We start from the raw sequence: 21,049 nt of genomic DNA, 5'->3' as shown, positions 1-21,049 counted from the left end.
ATGGTCTGCATTATGATAGAAATGTTGTATGAAAATTTCATAAAGAAATTTTACTAGTTACATATTTAATTTGATGAAAAGGACCAAATTGTACAAAGTGAAAAAGTTGAATTCTAGTAGCTAAAGGGATCAAATAGCTATGGAATTCAAAATTTGAGGTCCTTATATGGAAAATAGACCATTTAGAGGAGTTAGTAGATAAGGATGATTAGTCATCATGGGAAATTGAGAAACGTAAAAGGATTAAATTCGAAAGATGATAAAAAAGATGATAAATTAATTAAATAATAAAATATCATCATTTCATCATCTTTCCTAAAACAAAAATACATGAAAACCCTAGTTATGAAGCTTGAAGATGTACAAGCATATTTTGCTTATTTTTATTTTGCTTAATCTAGCTATCTCGGGGATTAATTTGTAAAGTTATCAAACTACTAGGGTTTTTCCATGGATGAGTATGCATGAATTATGAATTTTTACAGTAGAAAATGAAAGGTTGTTGATAGATAAACAACTTTTGTAAAGAGAATTTTGATGAAATTTTGATTTAGGGACTAAATTGGAAAGATGTAAAATTTATGGAAATTTTTTGAATTTTGTGAAATCCATGGACTTCTATTGTTACATGTAAAAATTGGCTAGGCTTGGAATAAGGATTAAATTGCATGAATTTCATTTTTCCGAGCCTAGGGATGAAATTGTAATTAATTAAAAGTATAGGGGCAAAATGGTAATTTTCCAAAAATGGAAATTGAATTGAATTGAATGTAAATTGATGTTAAATTCATTCGTATAAATCCAGATAGATCAAATACGGAGTTAGATCGTGGAAAAGAGAAAGTAACGGATTAGTAACTTTTGTGCAGACGAATATTGTCGAGGTAAGTTCATGTAACTAAATCGAGAATTTATATGTGTTAATTGAATTGTATGTACGTGATTGTGTGAACCGGCTCGGTGATGTTGAGTCGAGTCACTTAAGTTGCCCGATCGTCTCGAGAAAGTATAGTTCAATTTTTAAGATAATTGTAGATTTGACTAAGTCTATGATATATGATGGAATAAGGCTCAAAATGGATATAGAACAATAAGGTATGGACGACTTTCAAAAATGAAGATAGGGATGATAAGTGGGTGGCTCGGTTTAACAAATAAGATAGTGAAATAGAAATAGTAAATGGAAATGGAAACAAGTGAACTTAAACGTCAAGAACGATTCGACACTATAACGAGTGTGACCCCGGTTCTTATATTGTTTAAGATGGAAAAATGGTTTGGTACAAGGTAGTTGAATGCCACACCAAAGGCTGGTGATAAGTTCAGAAACAAGTTCGGGTTGACGCCACTAACACCCTAGATAAGTCACTCGAGACTCATACGAAATTAGAGAGGAAGTTAACTCACAGAAACAAAGTTTCATTTAACAAATTGGAAAAAAGTCTCTCAAATAATTACAAAAACAAACTATTTATAGGCTGAACATGTTCCAGCCAAATGGACACAAACTAATCAGCTTAAATGAGTTGTTGATGAACTTAATAAAGCTAATTAAAATTAAAAGACCTTTGAGAAACTCTAACATATGTAACGGCTATTAACAACTCATTTAATCTTCCCAATTAGCTGATAATTAGCTCTAATGAGCTGAATGAATTTGATTCAATGCTTGATCAGCTAAAAAAAGGTTATAATAGCCCTTTATTTCTTCTTGGGAAACCAAATGGACAGCAACATCAATTGGCTTAAATTTGGCACACGAATAGCCTTGTTGCATGAATGCTTTGAAGAAAACTGATTCAAGGAGTAAATGGATGAATTGGAATAGTCATTAACACATAAAAACGTTTGGAAGCTGAATGGCTTTTGTAATCAACTCCTTGCCCATTAAAACCTTCAAACGGTTACTTGAATAAGCTCATAATAGGTGCTGGCCTTTAATTCAACTTCATAACAGCTGAATTCATTCATCCCTTTAATGTCAATCCATGTAACAACTGATTTAAATGATTAATTAACCTATAAGCACAATTAAACAAGTTAAATGGCTGTAGCAAATTAATTAAGCTGTAACATATTAAATGTTGAAATTATTTAAGCAACTAAAATTAAAAACAACTTAATTCATTAAACTAATGATTTAAGTAACTAAATTAACTAAGATGAACTTAATTAACTACGATGAGTAATTTATTCAAGCAACTTAATTAACTAAGATGAGTAATTTATTCCAGCAACTAAATACTTATTCCAGCAAATTAAAAACGGGTTGAAGTTAAGCTAAATGAGCTTGAGGTTAACTAGACGAGCTTGAAGAAGCTAGAATTGAGCTCACTGAGCTGAAATTAAGCTTCATTTTGCACTTGGGCCCCTCGAGCTTAGGCCAATTTTGAAGTCGTTGAGTTGTATCGAAACATGGTGCTGCCGGAATCGCATTAGTTTTTGCCATGTATGAAAATCAATTACATATCCGACAATGTCTAACAAGTATTAAGTCCCATTTGAACAAATGAAATGCGATGGATACAGGGTTCCTGAATTGGTTGTGGACATGCAAATGTTGTGGACACACCACAGCTCTCAAGAGCGTCCCGTTATTAGCTCTCATGAGCATCCCGATTGATTGTGATCTTGTATATGTTACTTACACACCACAGCTCTTACGAGCGTCCAAATATTTGGCTCACATGAGCTTCCCGTTATATGGTTCTTGCGAGCTTCCTAATAATTGGCTCTTCGGAGCTTCCCGATAACTGGCTCTTATGAGCTTCTTGATCAATAAATCTCTAGAGCTTCCCGATATTGGCTTGTTTGAACTTCCTGAATATGGCTCTTATGAGCTTCCCATTACATGGCTCACATGAGTTTCCCGTTTATGTGCTCGTATGAGCATTCTCGAATATGAATTGACGAATTACAGTTTTGTACACTTTGTGTGTGCTACCCGTGTATCCATCGATATTTTAAATGGTTCAATGGACAAAGTTCTAACATGAGACAACATGAATTTAAAATGAACGTATGAACTGAACTATACTAATATATACCTGAAATACATGGAAATGATATTACTTGGCTTATTGAAGCATGAACTGGTTGTTACATGAATATGAAATTTATTTGATGACCTTGTTCATCCATGATCAATGGTTATTATGTGATTACTTGACTAACATGCTTGATGAGGACATGTGTTTAGGCATTTGACCAAATTGGTTTGAGCATGTTTAGTTTACTTACCTTATGTATGAAATAATGGTAAGTTAATTTCCTATTATACGAACTTACTAAGCTTTATAGCTTACTTTGTTTTATTTTCCCTTGTCTTATAGTACTCGGAAGCTCGTAAAGGTTGGAAGTTGGTCGGAGCCACACCACACTATCCATCGTCTCATTCGGTATATATAGAATTTTAGTTTTTGTTATAATGGCATGTATAGGCTAATTAGCCAATGTTGGCATAAAAATGTTTTGGTTGTAACTAGCCATTGGAATGGCTTGTGATGGACATGTTTTGATGTGTAAGTAAATGGCCTTATCATGTTTAATGTGTGTTTGAAATGGATGAATGATTGAAATCATATAGGCTTATTGATGAGTGGTTTGAGATAGTATAATTAGTAAAATATGCATTTATGTGTGTATGGTTATTTTGGTAAGTTTGGATAATTGAATATATTTATTGATATGTCATGCATAAGACTTAGTTTTGGCTTGGATTGAATGTCTTATATTATCTTGTGAATGTGTTAAAGTGTTAATGTAGGTTGAAGACAAATTGGGTGAGAAATGTGGCTAGAAAAATGGCCTATTTCGTCCATATGGGCAGAGACACAGGCGTGTGTCTCAGTCGTGTGTGATACATGGCCTAGCACATGGGCGTGTGGTTTGGCCATTTGTCCCCTGCATCTTTAAAATTTCAAAACAGAATGCTCATATATTTTCACATGGCCTAGCACACGAGCGTGTGGCTTGGCCGTGTGACCCCTGCACCTTATTTAGTCAGTATGCTCACACAGCCTAGCACACGGACATGTGGTTTTGCCGTGTAACCCAAGTAAGTAACCTCCCAAATTTGGACATGAGCTAGAACACGGTCGTGTGTCCCTATTTCAAATGTCCACACGGCCTGAGACACGGGCATGTCTCTTGACTGTGTGAGACACACGGCCTGGCCACACGGATGTGTGTCCTCTGCACTTTAGAAAAATTTTGATATTTTGCAAAAAATTCTCTAAGTACCCGATTTAGTCCCGATTTGTTTCTAATGCATATTTTGGGCCTCAAGGGCTCATATAAGGGACAATATGATTGATTATGATTGGTTTCTGATATGAATGTTAGATGATATGAAAATGTTTGTATTTGATTTGTAAATTTCGTTAATACTCCGTAACGTTGTTCCAGTGACGGATATGGGTTAAGGTGTTACAATGTACGACTTCTGTAGTATATAACGTCATTCACAACTGTGGAATTCATAGCCCAAAACATGGGTAAATGATATCCTCTTATTGGAATTACATGGTTGATGAAAAGTAAATGTAGTCACGGGCCGTCCATCTTTGTGATGGATGACTTGATCACTATTTGATAGTGATTGACTGTAACACCCATATCTGTTTTCATCGTCGGATTAAAGTTACGGAGTATCACTACACGTTTCAGAACATTCAGTAACAATAACATCAAATTCACTAGAATAATTAACAATATTTTTTTCAAATAATTCAGATCGAAGTAAACAAACACTTATGGACCCTAAATCGAGCCTACGAGGCCTTAAAAATAATTTAAGAACAATCAGGGACCATTTTGAAGCAAATTAAAAAGTTCAGGAAAAACTAAAAAATTTTAAAAAGACAGGGTTCACACAGTCGTGTAGTGTTGGGGTGCGCCTATGTGGCAGACTGTGCATCTTTCGAAACAATTCCACACAACGTGTTGCAGGCCATGTGCTAGCCCGTGTAACATTCCAAATACCCTCACATAGCTATGTCGCAGGCCATATGTCAGCCCGTGTGAAAACTGCACATAAACACGTTTAGGGCACATACCCATGTGCTTAACCATGTGCAACACACACCTGTGTGTCAGCCCGTGTCCTAGGTCGTGTGTGCCCAAAAATGTCCAAATTCATTCTTGTATCTCACCCAAGTGCACAAGTACCTAACCCAATTTATCTCACATGTTCACAAGTCTATAAATAAACTTTAGGACAACTAAAATATGCCATTTCTATTCATCAAAACACACTAAAGTATCACATACCAATTAGATTATAATGTTCATGCTATTCATTAACAAAGTAACCATTTATAAACCATACCAACTTAACATGTTACTTCTACTTCACGACCCTTTACACAAACTTACTTAATATGTCATTTTTCCTATTACATCACACAACCATATTACTTGCACCTAAGTTGGTACCATACATTCATGCATCAAGTAGTTATAAATACATCAAGGACATAAGAATATCAAGTTATACAACATAAGCAATTATGCATCATTACGCACCCAAAATACTTTGCATTCAATTTCACCTACCATATCTAATTCATACTAACTTACCATTTCATGTTCATCCATTTGCTTTAACTTGAGACTAACATGTATACCACATTATTTACTCATACCACAACATCAAAGTACATCACATACTCATTACAAAATACTTATGAACCATTACAATCATGACCAATTGTTCCTATTATATGCCATATAAGTCAAGATGTATTCAAAAGCTACCAAATGATCCTCGAATAGTGTGATTTCTTCGTGCTGATACGATCTCTCGATCCACAAAACGTATCTACAAGAAATAATACAGTTGATACGAATAAGCTTTCATAAAGCTTAGTAAGTCCGTTGATTGAACAATAAAGCTTATCAAAGCAACATAAATAATAATTCAAATAAAGATTAGTGAATAGAGTTCCTATCAATCACAACTTTCAATAGACGAATAGTGATCAGAACATTATTTTAGTATTTATTTTTGAATCATCGGTACATTGAGACCTCATTTCGCGTAATTAGTGGATAATGCTCGTTCAAGTATACATTTCGTATAATCAGTAGATATCGCTCGTTTAAGCCCATTCAATATAATCAGTGGATATCGCTCTTTTGAGAAACTTTCAGTATAATCAGTAGACATTTATCTTTTGAGCACGTTTAGTATATTTAGTAGATATTTCTCATTTGAGCCCATTCAGTATAATCATGGATATCACTCGTTTGAGCATCTTTCAATATAATCAGTAGACATTGCTCTTTTAAGCACGTTTAGTATATTCAGTATTCGATTTTTCTTTTTCAAGATCATACTATTATACAACATAACATTTAATAAAATTATATTAAAAAATAATTTAAAAATCATTAGAAGTATAAATAAACGTATGAACTTACAGGATTGATTTGCAGTAACAGCTCAGAGTATCTCAATTAGTGATCGATATTGTTTTAATTCATTATTTCCATTTTCAATTACACACATCAGTATAATCAAACATTATGAAATTAGGTTCATATAATACATTTATATACTAAAATTAAATTGAACGAACTTACCTAACTAAGGGTCGGTTTGGATAGGCGATTGGGTGCGGTGCGGTGCATTTAGCTTACTTTTTGTCTCACGCTATAGTATCGCTACAGTATCTAATCTCACCGCCACCACTATTTTTACACTAACCGCAGGTAACGCACCGCCCATCCAAACTCACCCTAAGTTGCGACAATGACAAAGGTACATGGACTATTCAGTAATTTTCTCTTTTCCTCAATTTTCCACATGTTCTTGATCTAAAAATAATATTTTCATTCAATTAACTAATTCCAACAGTAAATTAACTCATTTTATGCAATTAAGTCCTTTTTGACATTTTTACGAAATTACCCCAACATTTCATTTTTATGCAATTTAGCCCCTAGATCCAAATCATATAATTTAACCATTTTCTATTAAATCCAAGCTTAGCCTATCAATTAATCCCCTCATTACAGCCCATACTTGCTATTATTTTGCATCAAGTCCTTGTACTTTTATTATTTTCACATTTAGTCCTTGAACATTAAAATCAACAAAAGCTACTTTACAAAATATTCCTATTTAGCAACCAAGCTTAATAATCTATCATAAAACTTCAAGAACAACTCAAATTCATCAATGGCACAATTTATAACATTTGATAGTTTTACAAATTAGTCTCTGGGTTAACTAGATTAAGCTAATACGAGCTCAAAAACATAAAAATTACTAAAAATGGGTAAGATTTACCTACTAAATAAGGAACCCTAGCTTGGCTAAAACTTGCAAGGTCCTCCCATGGTGTATTCGGTTCTCCTCCACGAAGAAGAAAGAAAAAATGATGATAATATCTTTTAATTTCTTTAATTTTAATTTTTTACTAAATTACCCTATTGCTATAACTTGTAAAACTATTAAATCATGTCCATAAATGTCCATAATATAAGTATATGGTATAATTACCAACCAAGAAAGGTTTAATTTCATAATTGGTCCTTCAATTATTTTAAAATTTAACTAAACAAGCTTAATTTCAATTTACTCCTAAACTAATTAGCATTAAATGAGCAAATAGCCCAAAGGTTAGTAGATTTAATCATGCCACCACTGCTAGGACTTTTTGACTATGGTTTAATTACCACTTTGGTTCTTTTACTATTTTAAATTTATAATAATTGACTTTTGCCTCTTTTACAATTTAATCTTTTTTACCGTAATTAAACAATAAATTATCAAAATTACCGGGCCAAACTTCAATTCACATGTAATATGACTTCATAAATATTTAATAAAAATATTTACGGCCTTAAATTACGAAAACGAGTCCTAATATTTCATTTTCAATCACCACTTGACTTTGAACCAAACCACTCATACTAACTTTTAATTCAATTGGTTAAAATTCCTCAAATCATAATTCAATAAAAATTATTATTAACTCGTATAATTTAAATCCTAATTATACGAACTCACTCGTTGGATTTGTGGTCCCGCAACCACTATTTTTGACACCACTGAAAAATGAGCTGTTACATTGACTTTGCATGAAGGAAGATGTAATTATTACCATGAGATAAAATAGGATCATATTGGAAGAACGAATATTATCCCAAAGAGCTCAATGATATCCTATGAGGGTAACACACTTATGACAAGGTCATTGAACAAGCACTGAGTAGTTATTTTCGTAATCGTATATCGTTGGGGAGAGCTCAGTCATAATACTATAGTGGAATGACTTCATGATTAAATGAGTTTATAATTAATAGGCTAAAATCCGAAACTTAATTATAAATCACTTAAGCCTCAACTACATATGTCCAATCGATCCCTCAGCTAGCTTAGCTTGTTGAAACTAGAAATGAATTGCATGTTTGAATAGAAATGAGCAAAATGAATAGGAAAAGAGAAATGAGAAACATTTAAGAATGATTATGGTTTTCTTCAAAATGGAGAAATGGAATCATATGGAAATGAATGTAGGTTTCTAGAAATGGAAATGGAAATGGAAATGATGCATTTGCAATCCTATATGAATTACTTAAAAAATGATTGGACGAATGAGTTTATGTTTTTGGACTATTTTGAAGCCTGAAAATGAAAATAAATCATTCGGTCATAGTGAACATGTTGAGTTGTGAAATATTGAACATATTTTCTTGAAATTTTACCAAGGGCAAAATGGTTAAAATTTTACCAAGGGTAAAATCATCAAAATTCTGTTAGGGGTAAAATAGTGATGAATTTTTTATATATAAATGTTAAAGTTTATTTTGAGAAATAGAAAAACTGAATCGGGTTGGATCACATTACAAAGTCCTAGAGAAGTTTTGTTTTGATTTTTGGCTCATTCAAGAGGTAAGTACCCTTGGATTTGTTATCTTTCCTTTTATAATATGATTATGAGGTTTGATAATTATTGAAATAGATCACTAAAATAGTTGTGTGTTGGTGTGTAACACCTCTTGCCCGATCCGATCACAGGGTTTGAGCTACAAGATGTCACATTCGTTGCCGGAGAAACTACAAATAATTTCAATATGATTTAACCATTCCAACATGCTTACAAGTATAAAACACATTCTCAATATGTTTTATAATAATTTTCGAGTCTTATACAAACTTACCAAAACTTTTTTGCTAACCCAAGTTCAGTTAATGACTTAATGGAAAAGTTTTCAAAACTCACTAGATGATGTCGAGACACTATGACAATCTTGTCACGACCTCATCAATCAGTGAGTGTTGTCACGACTTCAGAAACTTGAGGTCACAACATCACTTACTGTCAATTTAAGTCACAATGTTGGGAGCTTTTCATCGCAATGTTACCTCCTATTTTGGCAAATATCACTTTGAAACACATTCAATGCTTCCTACCAAAAACATTTTAACATATATGTTCATTCCACATTCATCAAGACATCATATCATGCCAACCTATTCCAAATAAAGCTTACGAAATTTTTGAAATCAAGCGTTCAAATAATACAAAACTCATGATAAAAAAAACTAGGCATAACTAGGCCATTTACCAACCTTAATACACAAATCCAACCATTTACATTAATGATGACCATTTACATAACAAAGGGCCCTATATACATGCCACAATGATAGGTACCAAAATGAACATACTTTTCCTGACTTGATGATAGTGTGATATCTGCACTGATTCGACTTCGAGAGTTCCACAATCTAAGGATCTACACGTAAGGAAAACAACCATAGGTAAACATTTAATTCTTAGCAAATTCGAATGAAACTTACAACACTTACCTTGATCATAAGTGATCACGTTAACTACAAAAATATTAAGCATATATCTAATTAGAACATGACACATATTGTCACAATAAAGTTAGCATATGAAACATAAGTATATAGGGTGTGATTGTTGTGTATGATGTGTTTTCTCTATTTTGCTTGAACCTTTCAACCCTAGTGAATGATATTAATGCCTACCTATTGCATAAGTCACTGCCATAATATATGTACCCTTTCTTTCAAAAAAAAAAGAATAAATAATTTAATATAATGGGTATATATATTTTCATGTAACTATGAAAAAAAAAGGTTAAGAAACAAAAGTTGCTAAAATTGATTTAAAATATAAAAATCTTATACTAATCCGTAAAAGTTTATATATAAAAATATACTGAAAATTTGAGTGGAATTAAACTTAAATGATTTCTTAATAATCTGGAACCGAAATGGTATGAAATCTATTGGTACAACTGTTATTGATATGGTACCCATTATCATTTTTCATAACATATTTTTAATTATTTTATATCAAATTCATATCGTCTGATCGTATAATATCCTGGTACTCACCTGGATAAAGATGGGTTTTTGCAGTTAGAGGTAGCTGTCACAAGGAGCTTTTGAACGGTTGTTTACAAAGACTGATGATTTTTTAAAAAGTAAAAAACTGCCTCTGCCACTGTTACTGCCGGCATCAGATGCCTCTCTGTCACAGATTTTGTACCCAATTTTAAGATGATCCCTTTTTTTGAGTACCCAAATATTAGTTGGTTACCCTTTGTCTTGTACTTAACATAAAACAGTGCCTTTTAGCTTTAAAAATTATTCCTTTCTTTTTATATCTTTACCATTTATTTTCTAGAATCTTGTGATTGGTTTATTTATAGTGAGACAGTCGATGATTTTCAGTAATTTCTTGGTTGTTTTTCAGTGGTTACAAAGACAATGAGAGGTTTTGATAGAGCAGTGGAATGGCTTAGACCATTTGTTGATAGTAAAGGTTGGGATTTTTGTGTTGTTTGGAAATTGGGTGATGATCCATCGAGGTACTTCTCAAGCTACTTGTTTCATCACCATTGATCACCATAACCAGTATTATCTTCATTCTTTGTTCTTTTTGAGGGAGTCATTTGACTCAAATGAAGCTTTTTTCCCCCTTTTTTCTTGAAGGTTTATTGAATGGAAAGATTGTTGTTGTAGTGCTTGTTTTAATGTCAAAGTGGAAAAAGATGAGTCGCAGAAGCCATTTTGCAGGGATGGTCATTTCCAACATTCCATAAGATCAAAGGCTTGTGAAGCTCTTTCACATTTTCCTTTCGCCATTTCTCTCTATGCTGGGTACAGTATTCTCAACTTACAAAATTGTTTGGGTCAGTTTGGGAAATTCAAGATATAGAGACAAATATTCTGATTTTGTGACACTGAAAAAAACCCCAGGATTCATGGAGAGGTAGCTATGTCAAATCAGCCAAGTTGGGTTAACCATGGCAATCCCTCTGGTTCACAGTCTTCAAATGTGGTAGTTGTCACTCTTTTCACCTTCTTTTGGCCAGTTTCCAATGCAAAACAGATAGAAATGAGAAAATATGGTAGTCGGATTCAAGTGAAAGTAAAAAAATGTGAAAATAAACCCAAAATATACATGTTTAGTTTCTTTAAGTTTTCCATATATATGGAGGATGATATCTCTATATCCATTCCCATATATGTGTTAGATTCCGGTATTTATTTCAAGAAAAATGAAGAGTCAAATTAAGCAGTTTTAGCTTTCTCAAGATGCAAATGTGGGCTGTCATGCCTGGTTTAAGAATGTTTAAAAACCACTTACATGCATTGACTACTTGAATTGTAGTTTTTTACCTTATATATGACAATAATTTGTCTGAAGATGTTGCTTCTACGGTGTCCATATTTTGATATGATCAATGAGTTTTCTGCAGGAAATGACAGGAACCCGAGTTCTGATCCCAGTTTTCAGTGGTCTTATCGAGCTCTTCACTTCGGAACATGCAAGATTCTTTGGCCTTTTTCACTTACCATTACTTCACAATGAAATTGAGATATTCATATGAAACCCATTAGTCTTCTCCTACTGATAAACATGTAATTTGTCCTTTTGATTCAGATGCCGAAAGATCAGAACCTCATAGAGTTGGTAACATCTCAATGCAATGCAGTTTTAAAACAAGAAATCACAACTGGAGAAAACTATGCAAAAGCAAATCTTGACAAATGGTATAACTTGCCATTTTCCATCAGCTTGTCGACTTTTGTTCCGAGAATCGAATTGATTCCCCCAATATCAGATTCAAACTCCCATCATAGCTTGGATGGATCACACAGTGGTTCCAGTCCTTCAATTGAACATCCACCATTTGCTTCAGATTCTGCCTATATTTCTCAAGATGAGCAATTCAAGCAGCTAATTGGCACATATTATGGAACGAAAAGATTAAGATGCAGCAAAAATGTGCCCGAGCAACAAGCAAGGTTTGCTCCAGACGGTAACAAGTCCATAAAAGACAAAACGAGAACTACCAAGCAGCCTGCAAAAGAGAAATTCCATTCTAAGAATCTTGTCATGGAGAGGAATCGAAGGAAGAAGATAAATGACCAGCTCTTCAAGCTACGAGCTTTAGTCCCTAAGATATCCAAGGTTGGCCTGAACTACCAAAGCATATATAAATATGATAGTCACATTTACTCTTTTGCATCCTTATCTGATATCTCTAATGGTTTTGTTGTGTAGATGGATAGAACTGCCATTCTTACGGATGCCATTGAATATATCGGAGATTTGCTGGAGGAGAAGAAGAAACTTGAAAATGAGCTCATGAAAATCGATGAAGAAAACTGTGAAAAGAGCAACTTAGAACTGAAGTCTACATTGTTAGACAAGTCACCTAAGGACAACATGTCTGCCGTTAAGCCAAACCAAGTTTCGTCCAGCCTTGCCGAAATGGCAAAAATGGGGGTAACTGAAATTATTGAAATTAAACACTGGTTTGTTGTTACCTCTGTCACGGTTTCCATCAATGAAACTTTCAACTAAACTTAATGTTTTTGAATCTTTTCTCAGGTACATGTAGAAGTGAACCAGTTAACTAAACGGGAGTTCTTGATCAAGCTCTATTATGAGCACAAGAGAGGAAGCTTTGCAAAGTTGATGGAGGGCATAGATTCTTTGGGACTTCAAGTGATTGATGCTAATGTCACAACATTTAATGGAAAGGTTCTCAGCATGCTCAAAGTTGAGGTAAGACTCACTGGATGGTAGATACTTAGCAGTGAGTATCTGGACACGGTATGATAATTTTTTTTCCATGTATTTGGAGGGTTCTTAGAGAACCATATCCCCATACGTCTAAAACTGTGTCAGACATGGGTGTTAGGCACAAATACTTAAAAAAAAATGAAGAGTCAAAACAACATGTTTCTTAAGAACAATATTGATTCAGTTAGTACTTTTAGCTTTGCAAAGCACTAAGGGCAAAGTCTAACAGTGTTATCATAAACACCAAAACTGCAAAGATTGCAAAAACAGAAATCATTACAATTCTTGTTTATTTATTGAAATTCTGTCTTAGAAACAAACTTAAATTTTTCTGCTAACACTGTATTTTCAACTTATGCAAGGCAAACAGGGATTTTCAATCCAGAAAACTGAGGGACTTCTTGACAAACCTAACAAAGTAGATAAATCATATTCATGGTTTCAATATACCATACAGAAAATGTAGATTCAGACTTGAGAATGAAGCAATGTATAGTAAAAATGGACAGTTTTCAGCCGAGAGATAAAGAAACTATTCCATTGATGGAACTTTACTTCAAGCAGCTCCAACAATCATGATTAGAAACTTTTGACTGTAAAATTTTTGTGGGTTTTCCTCCCCTTGTTCTTACACATGTAGTTTTTACTAAATTCTACATACAAATTGCTAATTCTGTGAAGATAGTTGAGGTTTTTGTTTCATTTCGGCTTCTTTTTCTTACATATCAACTTCTTTTCTTTCTAGTTTATATCTGACATTTGTGCTTCACATCCATAAATAGCATAATCAATCAGCAGCATGTTAGAATCATTCAACAATATCATGTGATACAAACAGCTAAGTATTATACCGGATGCATGTTGCTGACAGATTGCTAGAGATTACATGTTCAAGAGACCTTAGGCACGCAATGTCCTCAAGTGGGTTAACTAGATAGGGATTTGGATTAAAAACTTGGATTAGGGTATGTTACTTGGATTCGGGTGTTAATGTTAGACATGGATGTGTGTCCAACAATATCGACACCAGTATGCTCATTTTTTCTCAATGTTTTATGTACTTGAAGTTCCTTGAAGGATCATATTCCTATTCCCATGTTTGGATATGTCTTTAGACACAAAGGTCGAAAACAACAAATAGTAAGAATTTTGATTAATATCTGGATTTTAAAATGTACTGAGAACTTTCACGAGATTGTTCACCTGATACACCTTAGTTACCTATGTTAGAACTTACCCTTTTTACAAGCTTTCTCAAGCTGGTGGTCGGAACCAAAGGGAGTGTGAACAGCTCAGGCAATAGACATTTATCTGAAGCGACCACTGCCATAGTTCCTTGAGCCATCACTATAGCTGCCACTTGATGATGGTTTAGATGCTTGAGCTTGGGATTCACCGGAACTATACCAGGACTTCCAGGAACTCGGCTGCGCACCTGATGATTCCCCAGAAATGTGATCATCACCGTACATATCATAATCCGAACTGTTGTCACTGCCGAATTCCATCCTCCTGAACTTGGTAATTTCTTCACTGTACTGGCTGGAATCATATGCAGTGCTCTGTCCGAATTTTATGCCATCAGAGAGATCGGGATCTCCCTCGAAATCCAATGCTCTTACCACCTATAAGATGTGCAACAACTATATTCATTGCCGACATTCACCAAGATTGATTAATAAACACAATAGAATGAAAAAAAAAAGCATGGAAGTATGGAAAACCAAAAACAACAGTGGAAGAAGAGAAATTGGTGGAGATTGAGAAAATTACGAGCGCCATGCGGGGCCGCTTTGCAGCAGAATGCCGAACGCATGCAGCAGCTGCCTCAATCATCCTGAACAATTCGATCTCTACGTAACGCTTTTCAAGTCGTGGATCAATTAATTCACCAAAATTGCCTGCTTCAAGGGCTTGAATCAGGAGTGGTCGTGCCTGCCAATATCATAGGGACACCTCAATTTATAATTATAAATACATAAACTTTTAAATAAAAAGTTAATTGAATGATCCATACCCATTCGACCAAGCTCTCATCCCCCAAAGGCCGAGTTGGATCAACGGGTTTACGCCCAGTTATAAGTTCTAAAAGCACAACCCCAAATGAGTAAACGTCTGATCTATCCGTCAACTTTCCACTCGACGCATACTCTGGTGCCAGGTATCTGATGAAATGCCCAAATGAAGAATCACCGTAAAAATTATAAAACCTTAAACTCGATTATCAGCATATAACAGGTTCTAAAGTCAGCGGGTTACAGAGACAACAGAAAAGGTTGTGAGAGAATCCGAACCCCAACAAAGAGCCCATCAACTGTTGAAACCATGACCTACCCGAATGTCCCCATAACTCTAGTTGAAACATGGGTTTGACTTGTGTTGATAAGTCTCGCAAGTCCAAAATCTGCAACCTGTACTCAACAAGTTAGTGCTTACATTCTAATGCTACCCTTCGCAAACTGAGAGATAACAAAAGAAAAATATAAGTAACTAGATTATATTATACACAGGGTGAAGAAAATTATATAAAAAGAATATGTTCAATAAATGAATTTTTGAATTTATTTTGACAACTTTGAACCCAATTAGGTAAATCTTTATTTTAAGTTTAAATTGCTTCTTTTTAAAGATAGAAAGACAACAACATTCTCAAGATAAAAGTTATTTTTATCTATTTTACAATTAAATATCAAAATTATAAATAAATTTTGATATAATTTGCAATGTTATGCATTAATTTTAATTTGGCCTATTTGTATATATCAAAATTATACATTAACTTTAATTTGTTTTATTTATATATATCAAACTTTAATTTTGCTCTAATTTTTACATTTGTTAATCCTATTATTTATGTGACATAGTTTTTTTATTAAGTCATGTGATCTGATAAATTTAAATGATTTCCACTTAGATTTAAAAAAAAATCTTGAGATGTAAGAATTATTTTTCCCAAGTGTGTTTATTATTTTAATCTATATGAAATTTTTTAAATTTGTTTGTTTATTTTTAACTTAACAAAATGCGAGATCAACAATTTAAATATGAGTTAATGAAAAATTGTGTCACATAGATTGTAAGGTTAGTGAAATGTGAAAATTGAACTAAAATTAAAGTTTGAAATATATATTCGTACCCAATTAAAGTTAATGTATAATATTACAAATTGTATGAAAATTCATATATAATTTTAATTTTTTTTATTTTACCCTAGTTTTTAAAGAGTAAAAAGAAGAATAGTGAGCTAATAAGGAAGGTAGTATTATTAAACCAACTTTATAAATATATTGTAGTGAATTTACAATATGATTTTTAACTAATTTTTTAATCAAATAGTGTTATTGAATTAAGGGATGGTGATGGTGGCCATTGTACAAGGTCTCCTCTTTTTACTTATCTCTTTATAACTTTCCTTAGTTAATTAATAATGTCTCATAACAATCGAGAGAACCTTACTAAAAAAAATAAACAAGAGAACATGTAACAGTTAACAACATAAGAACTCAACAAACATAAATTGAAAAAAATCTACAACAATCAACAAGCATGAATCCTACTATAGATATTGAAAAAATGGAATTAAAAAAAAAACTCTCAATGCAATAAACCACAAAAACGATATGAAGGCACAACTAGAAATTGAAAATATTAAACTTACCTAATTGGAGATGATAGTGAATGTTTAGGAGAGTGTGGAGTTAAAATTGAAAGGAGAAGGTTAGGGATTTTGGTTTTCAAACTTACGAGAGGAAAAAAAAGAAGAAAAAAAAATTGGTTTTTGTCTTAAAATATAATAAAAAAGATTATATTGATAAATATAATAAAAATAAAAGTTAATTTTGTCTTAAAATTTAGATTATGCCCATAATATTAGATTATCTAAAAAAGAGGTCGTAATGAGATTACACACTATATTACGAGATGACTGTAAAGTGAGATTACGGATGATTGAAATATTGAAATCTAAATATCATAATCTCATTCCAAAATATAAGATTACGGACCATAGTGTTATATTTACGAACGTCCCCTAAGTGATGCAAAACTTAATCAAAGGTATTATATATAGTGTGAGTGTGTATATATTAAATTATTTTACACCCATAAATATATTTATAAAAAATTTAAGTAAAAAAAAAAAGCTATTGACATTGTGTACGTGGTAAGAAATGGTAAAGTTAGGCTTTGGAACCTTGTTATCTTGTGTTTAAATTTCAGCATGGTTATTTTTTAGATTTATTTTGGGTTTAGAAAGTTTTTTTTATATAATTTTTATATTATAAGATGAAAATATCATCATAATAATATTTATTTTTTGGCACATTATAATAATATTTTTTACTTTTTAAAGAAAATTATTTTTATATCTTTTTAATTAAGTTGATGGTTGAATAATTTATAAAATTTAATAATAGTATATATATATCCATTTTAAGCTGTTAAGTGTATGCATAAGTAAATGAAAGGAACTTGACATATGAAATAAGATTTAACTTGCCTGTGCTTCAAAATATTCATCCAACAAAATGTTTTCTGACTTAATGTCTCTGTGAATAATTTTTGGATGACCTGAAAAATATACCACTTATTTGGTAAGAAATTAACACTAAAATGAATTAATTAATTTAATTTATATATGTAATTTTTTATCAACAAAACATCTCATCTATCACTTTATTATATATAAATAGATACAAGCTTCATGCACTTGCCATGAAATCCAACAATAATTATTGAAAATAGAATTCTGTCATCATCTAACTCTGGTTTAAAGATAAAAAATATATATATAATGAAAGTATTGGTTCTTGTTTTGCTATAAACAATCTGATTTATTTTAAATGTATCTTTGATAATCTAAATGTTATATTTCTAATTATTGTGATAGGGTTTTATGGCAACTGTGTGAGATTCGCATCATTCGGTATCATAATTTTAATTTTTCTTTTTGAATCAAGTTAACCTATTCTTATTTATTTTTTGTATATTTTATTTTTGTGTTAATTGCATTATTTGATTTTGGATTAAAAGATATAAACATGCTTATAAGTTGTAGGATGATTGTTAGAGATAAGTGAGTTGATGAATTGGATTATGGAACCAAGGTGGTCATCATGTTGTAGATTTAAGGATGAAGATTGTGATAAAACATTTTATTCACAAACTTGGCCACTTGCTCCAACGGACAAGTTTTAGTGGCTCCAATAGAAGAATATTGAATTAGATTCTTCTTAAGGTATGCCCTATTAAACCAGTTTTTCCATTCCAATAGAATCCTTGTAGTTATATGCACATGCTCCACCAGACTAAGTTATCTGCTTTGACGCAGTCGTCATTTTAAATCACTATAGTGGAGTGATTTTTAAATTAAGCTTGTAATTGGGCTTAATTTTTATTAAGTTAAGCTTGTAGGATCGTAGGAAAAACCCTAACTTTAAAAGAAAGAAAGAAATGTAGCCTCCTTTTGTAATATGAATCAACCCTGAAGGAAATTTTCATTGCTGTATTAGATGAACTTCGACAGCGAAACCTTATGAATTCCAATATCTTAATAACTTTTGATTTTTGATTCAAGTTAATATTTTTTTCAATTGATATTATTGATTCTTGCAAGTCAATTATCCGATGAATGATCTAAAGTTATATTTCCAATCATTGTTATTAGATTTGAGGAGAAATGTATAAAGTTGGCATGTAGTGATAATATTTTAAACCTTGTTTGAACACTTTTATTTCTACTACCAGCAATTAAATATATGCCACTCTCTAAACAAAAATAAAATGGATATGAATGTCTAAAGATTCTTGACGATTCCCCTTCGATTTCACTGTAGGTAGTCAAAAACTAAAATTGAATAATATGCTCATCTCAAAATATAGAAATGTCATAAGAATGAAAGAAGAGATACATACAATCTTCATGTAAATATGCCAAACCCTTAGCAGCTCCAATAGCAATCTTGACTCTTTTGGCCCATTCAAGCACCGACAGTCCCGTATCTGATGGACAATAAATTTGAATTAATATTTTTAGTATTAATTAAGATAGAAGACATGATTAGGGTTGAGAGCTAATAAATTTGGATTCGCCCGAATAACTGAACTTACCGTGCAAATGACGTTCAAGGTTGCTATTTGAAACAAATTCATAGATTAGCAATCTATGATCGTTAGCAATACAATATCCAACCAAAGAGACCAAATGCCGATGATGAACGCGACTAATAATCTCAACTTCAGCTCGGAACTCTCGCTCCCCTTGTCCACTACCGATCTTCAATTGCTTAACTGCCACGATTTTGCCGCCCGGCAGCTGGCCTTTATAAACACAACCAAACCCACCTTCGCCGATCACATTTTGTTGAGCAAATCCATTGGTCATTTCCATCATCTCTTCATAGCTAAAGATGTCTTAGAAGGAGATATAATACCCGAATCTGGAGAATTATGATTTTGTCCTTTTCGACTATCCCAACTGTGCTGAGAATTACTAAAGGCATAATCGTTTTGGGTTGGATGTCCTTTAGTCACATCTGCATATCTAACATAAAATGTTAAAAATAAACAAAATAAATAAATAAAAAGTTTAAAGCTTATTGGATGATGTATTTCCTTCAAACAACCCAAAACTCGATTTTTACCTAATGTCACCGAAATGTTAGCTGGTGGTGCCACGAAATTAGTAGAGTGACTTTTTTGTTTCTTCTTTCTTCTGTCTCGAATAAATGAAAAGGCAATGAATGCAATCACAACAAGAGACGCTATTGCCACACCAATCACAATTCCATAACTAGGATGTCTTAAATCAATGGTGCGTTGTCTATTATTAGAGCTTTCTGAATTGTTATTGGAAGATCCTCCAACTGAGTTAGAAGGACTAATGGGCGAGCTCGGTGAAGGCGGAACTACTACCATTTTAGGAGAAAAACCAGGCATTGATTCCTCAGATCCATTTACTGATGTTGATGTGGAGTTTGTTGACGGTGGCGATTGTGAGGTTTCAGGAGAAGGCGGTGCTAGTGACGGCTTGTTATTTGAAGAACTTTCAGTGGGTTGAGATTCAGGAGGAGAATTTTTAGGTGAAGATTGTGATGGTTCATGAGTACGGCTACTGGGAGATGGCAGAGATTTTTGCTTAGGAGGGTTAGGAGATGGCGGTAATTGTTGGGTAGGAGGGGTATGAGACGGTGGTGGTTTTTGCGTTGGAGGTGGTTGTGGTGGCGATTGCGGTGTAGTACTTGGAGGTGATTCTTGCTTGGGAGGAGTAAGAGGTGAGCCAGATGATGATGGAGGAGATGGCGAGGGTGAACTTTTTGGTGATTGTTTCGGTGGTGAATTTGTTATTTCTGGTGGTGGTGGTGGTGAAAGTTTTTCTCCTAGTGGTGGCGGTGGTGAATGTTTTTCTTCTTGTGGTGGCGATGGTGACGTTTTAGGTGGCTCTACTTTTGGTGATTGTTTGTTTGATGGCGGTGAATCATCATTGGGCTTTGACAATTTATTGCTTTTGTAGGCATCACTAGAGCTTGCATTGTGTTTAGACGACGGCGAATAAATTGTGAACGAAGTATCATTCGTCCCTGTCGTCTCCTTGGTGTCCGACATTCTCCAGTTCCCTTGTAATCCTTAACTTTGATGGTTTAAATCTTCTTATGTTTGTTCCTACAAGATTTTACCAGATATAGAGCCATACAAAAACATGAAAATTCTTGTCTGGTGATCCAAACTCAAAAAATTCCAAGCTTTTGTTTCCTAAATCCTTGATCCAATATAAGAAAACCCTTTTTTCAACACATTGGAATAATAAAAAATAAGAAAAGGTAGTGAAAAAGAAGGTTTTCAAAGGTGCAAGAAGGAAAATAGAATGAAAATGGCGGGGAGAATCCATGAAAGTAAAACCATTAGAAATTCTCCACTATTATTTTAAAAGTTTTCAGACACAATGGTTTTCTTTTATCCTAACCATT

General features: G+C 33.1%; 1 protein-coding gene and 1 pseudogene across 3 annotated transcripts; one reads left to right on the top strand and one right to left on the bottom strand.

The window, feature by feature from the left end:
* The first annotated feature begins 10,483 nt into the window (after window positions 1–10,483).
* LOC107903739 (transcription factor bHLH90) lies at window positions 10,484–13,787 on the top strand. Of its 3 annotated transcripts, none has more exons than XM_041092861.1 (8): window positions 10,484–10,857; window positions 11,012–11,149; window positions 11,249–11,330; window positions 11,752–11,820; window positions 11,937–12,467; window positions 12,561–12,785; window positions 12,891–13,067; window positions 13,448–13,787. In XM_041092861.1, exons 1-8 carry the CDS (start codon window positions 10,757–10,759, stop codon window positions 13,505–13,507), a joined length of 1,383 nt encoding a protein of 460 aa, XP_040948795.1. In that variant the 5' UTR covers window positions 10,484–10,756; the 3' UTR covers window positions 13,508–13,787. The 3 variants fall into 3 exon arrangements, with proteins under 3 accessions (XP_040948795.1, XP_040948796.1, XP_040948794.1); XM_041092862.1 differs by having other exon boundaries at window positions 10,484–10,903; XM_041092860.1 differs by having other exon boundaries at window positions 10,485–10,857; window positions 10,982–11,149.
* Window positions 11,438–20,687, bottom strand: LOC107902310 (proline-rich receptor-like protein kinase PERK13; annotated as a pseudogene).
* Between the last annotated feature and the right edge of the window lie 362 nt (window positions 20,688–21,049).

This window comes from Gossypium hirsutum, chromosome D05 (assembly GCF_007990345.1).
Source record: "Gossypium hirsutum isolate 1008001.06 chromosome D05, Gossypium_hirsutum_v2.1, whole genome shotgun sequence".
Classification (NCBI taxonomy): domain Eukaryota; kingdom Viridiplantae; phylum Streptophyta; class Magnoliopsida; order Malvales; family Malvaceae; genus Gossypium; species Gossypium hirsutum.
This window is presented reverse-complemented; position numbering and strand designations above follow the sequence as displayed.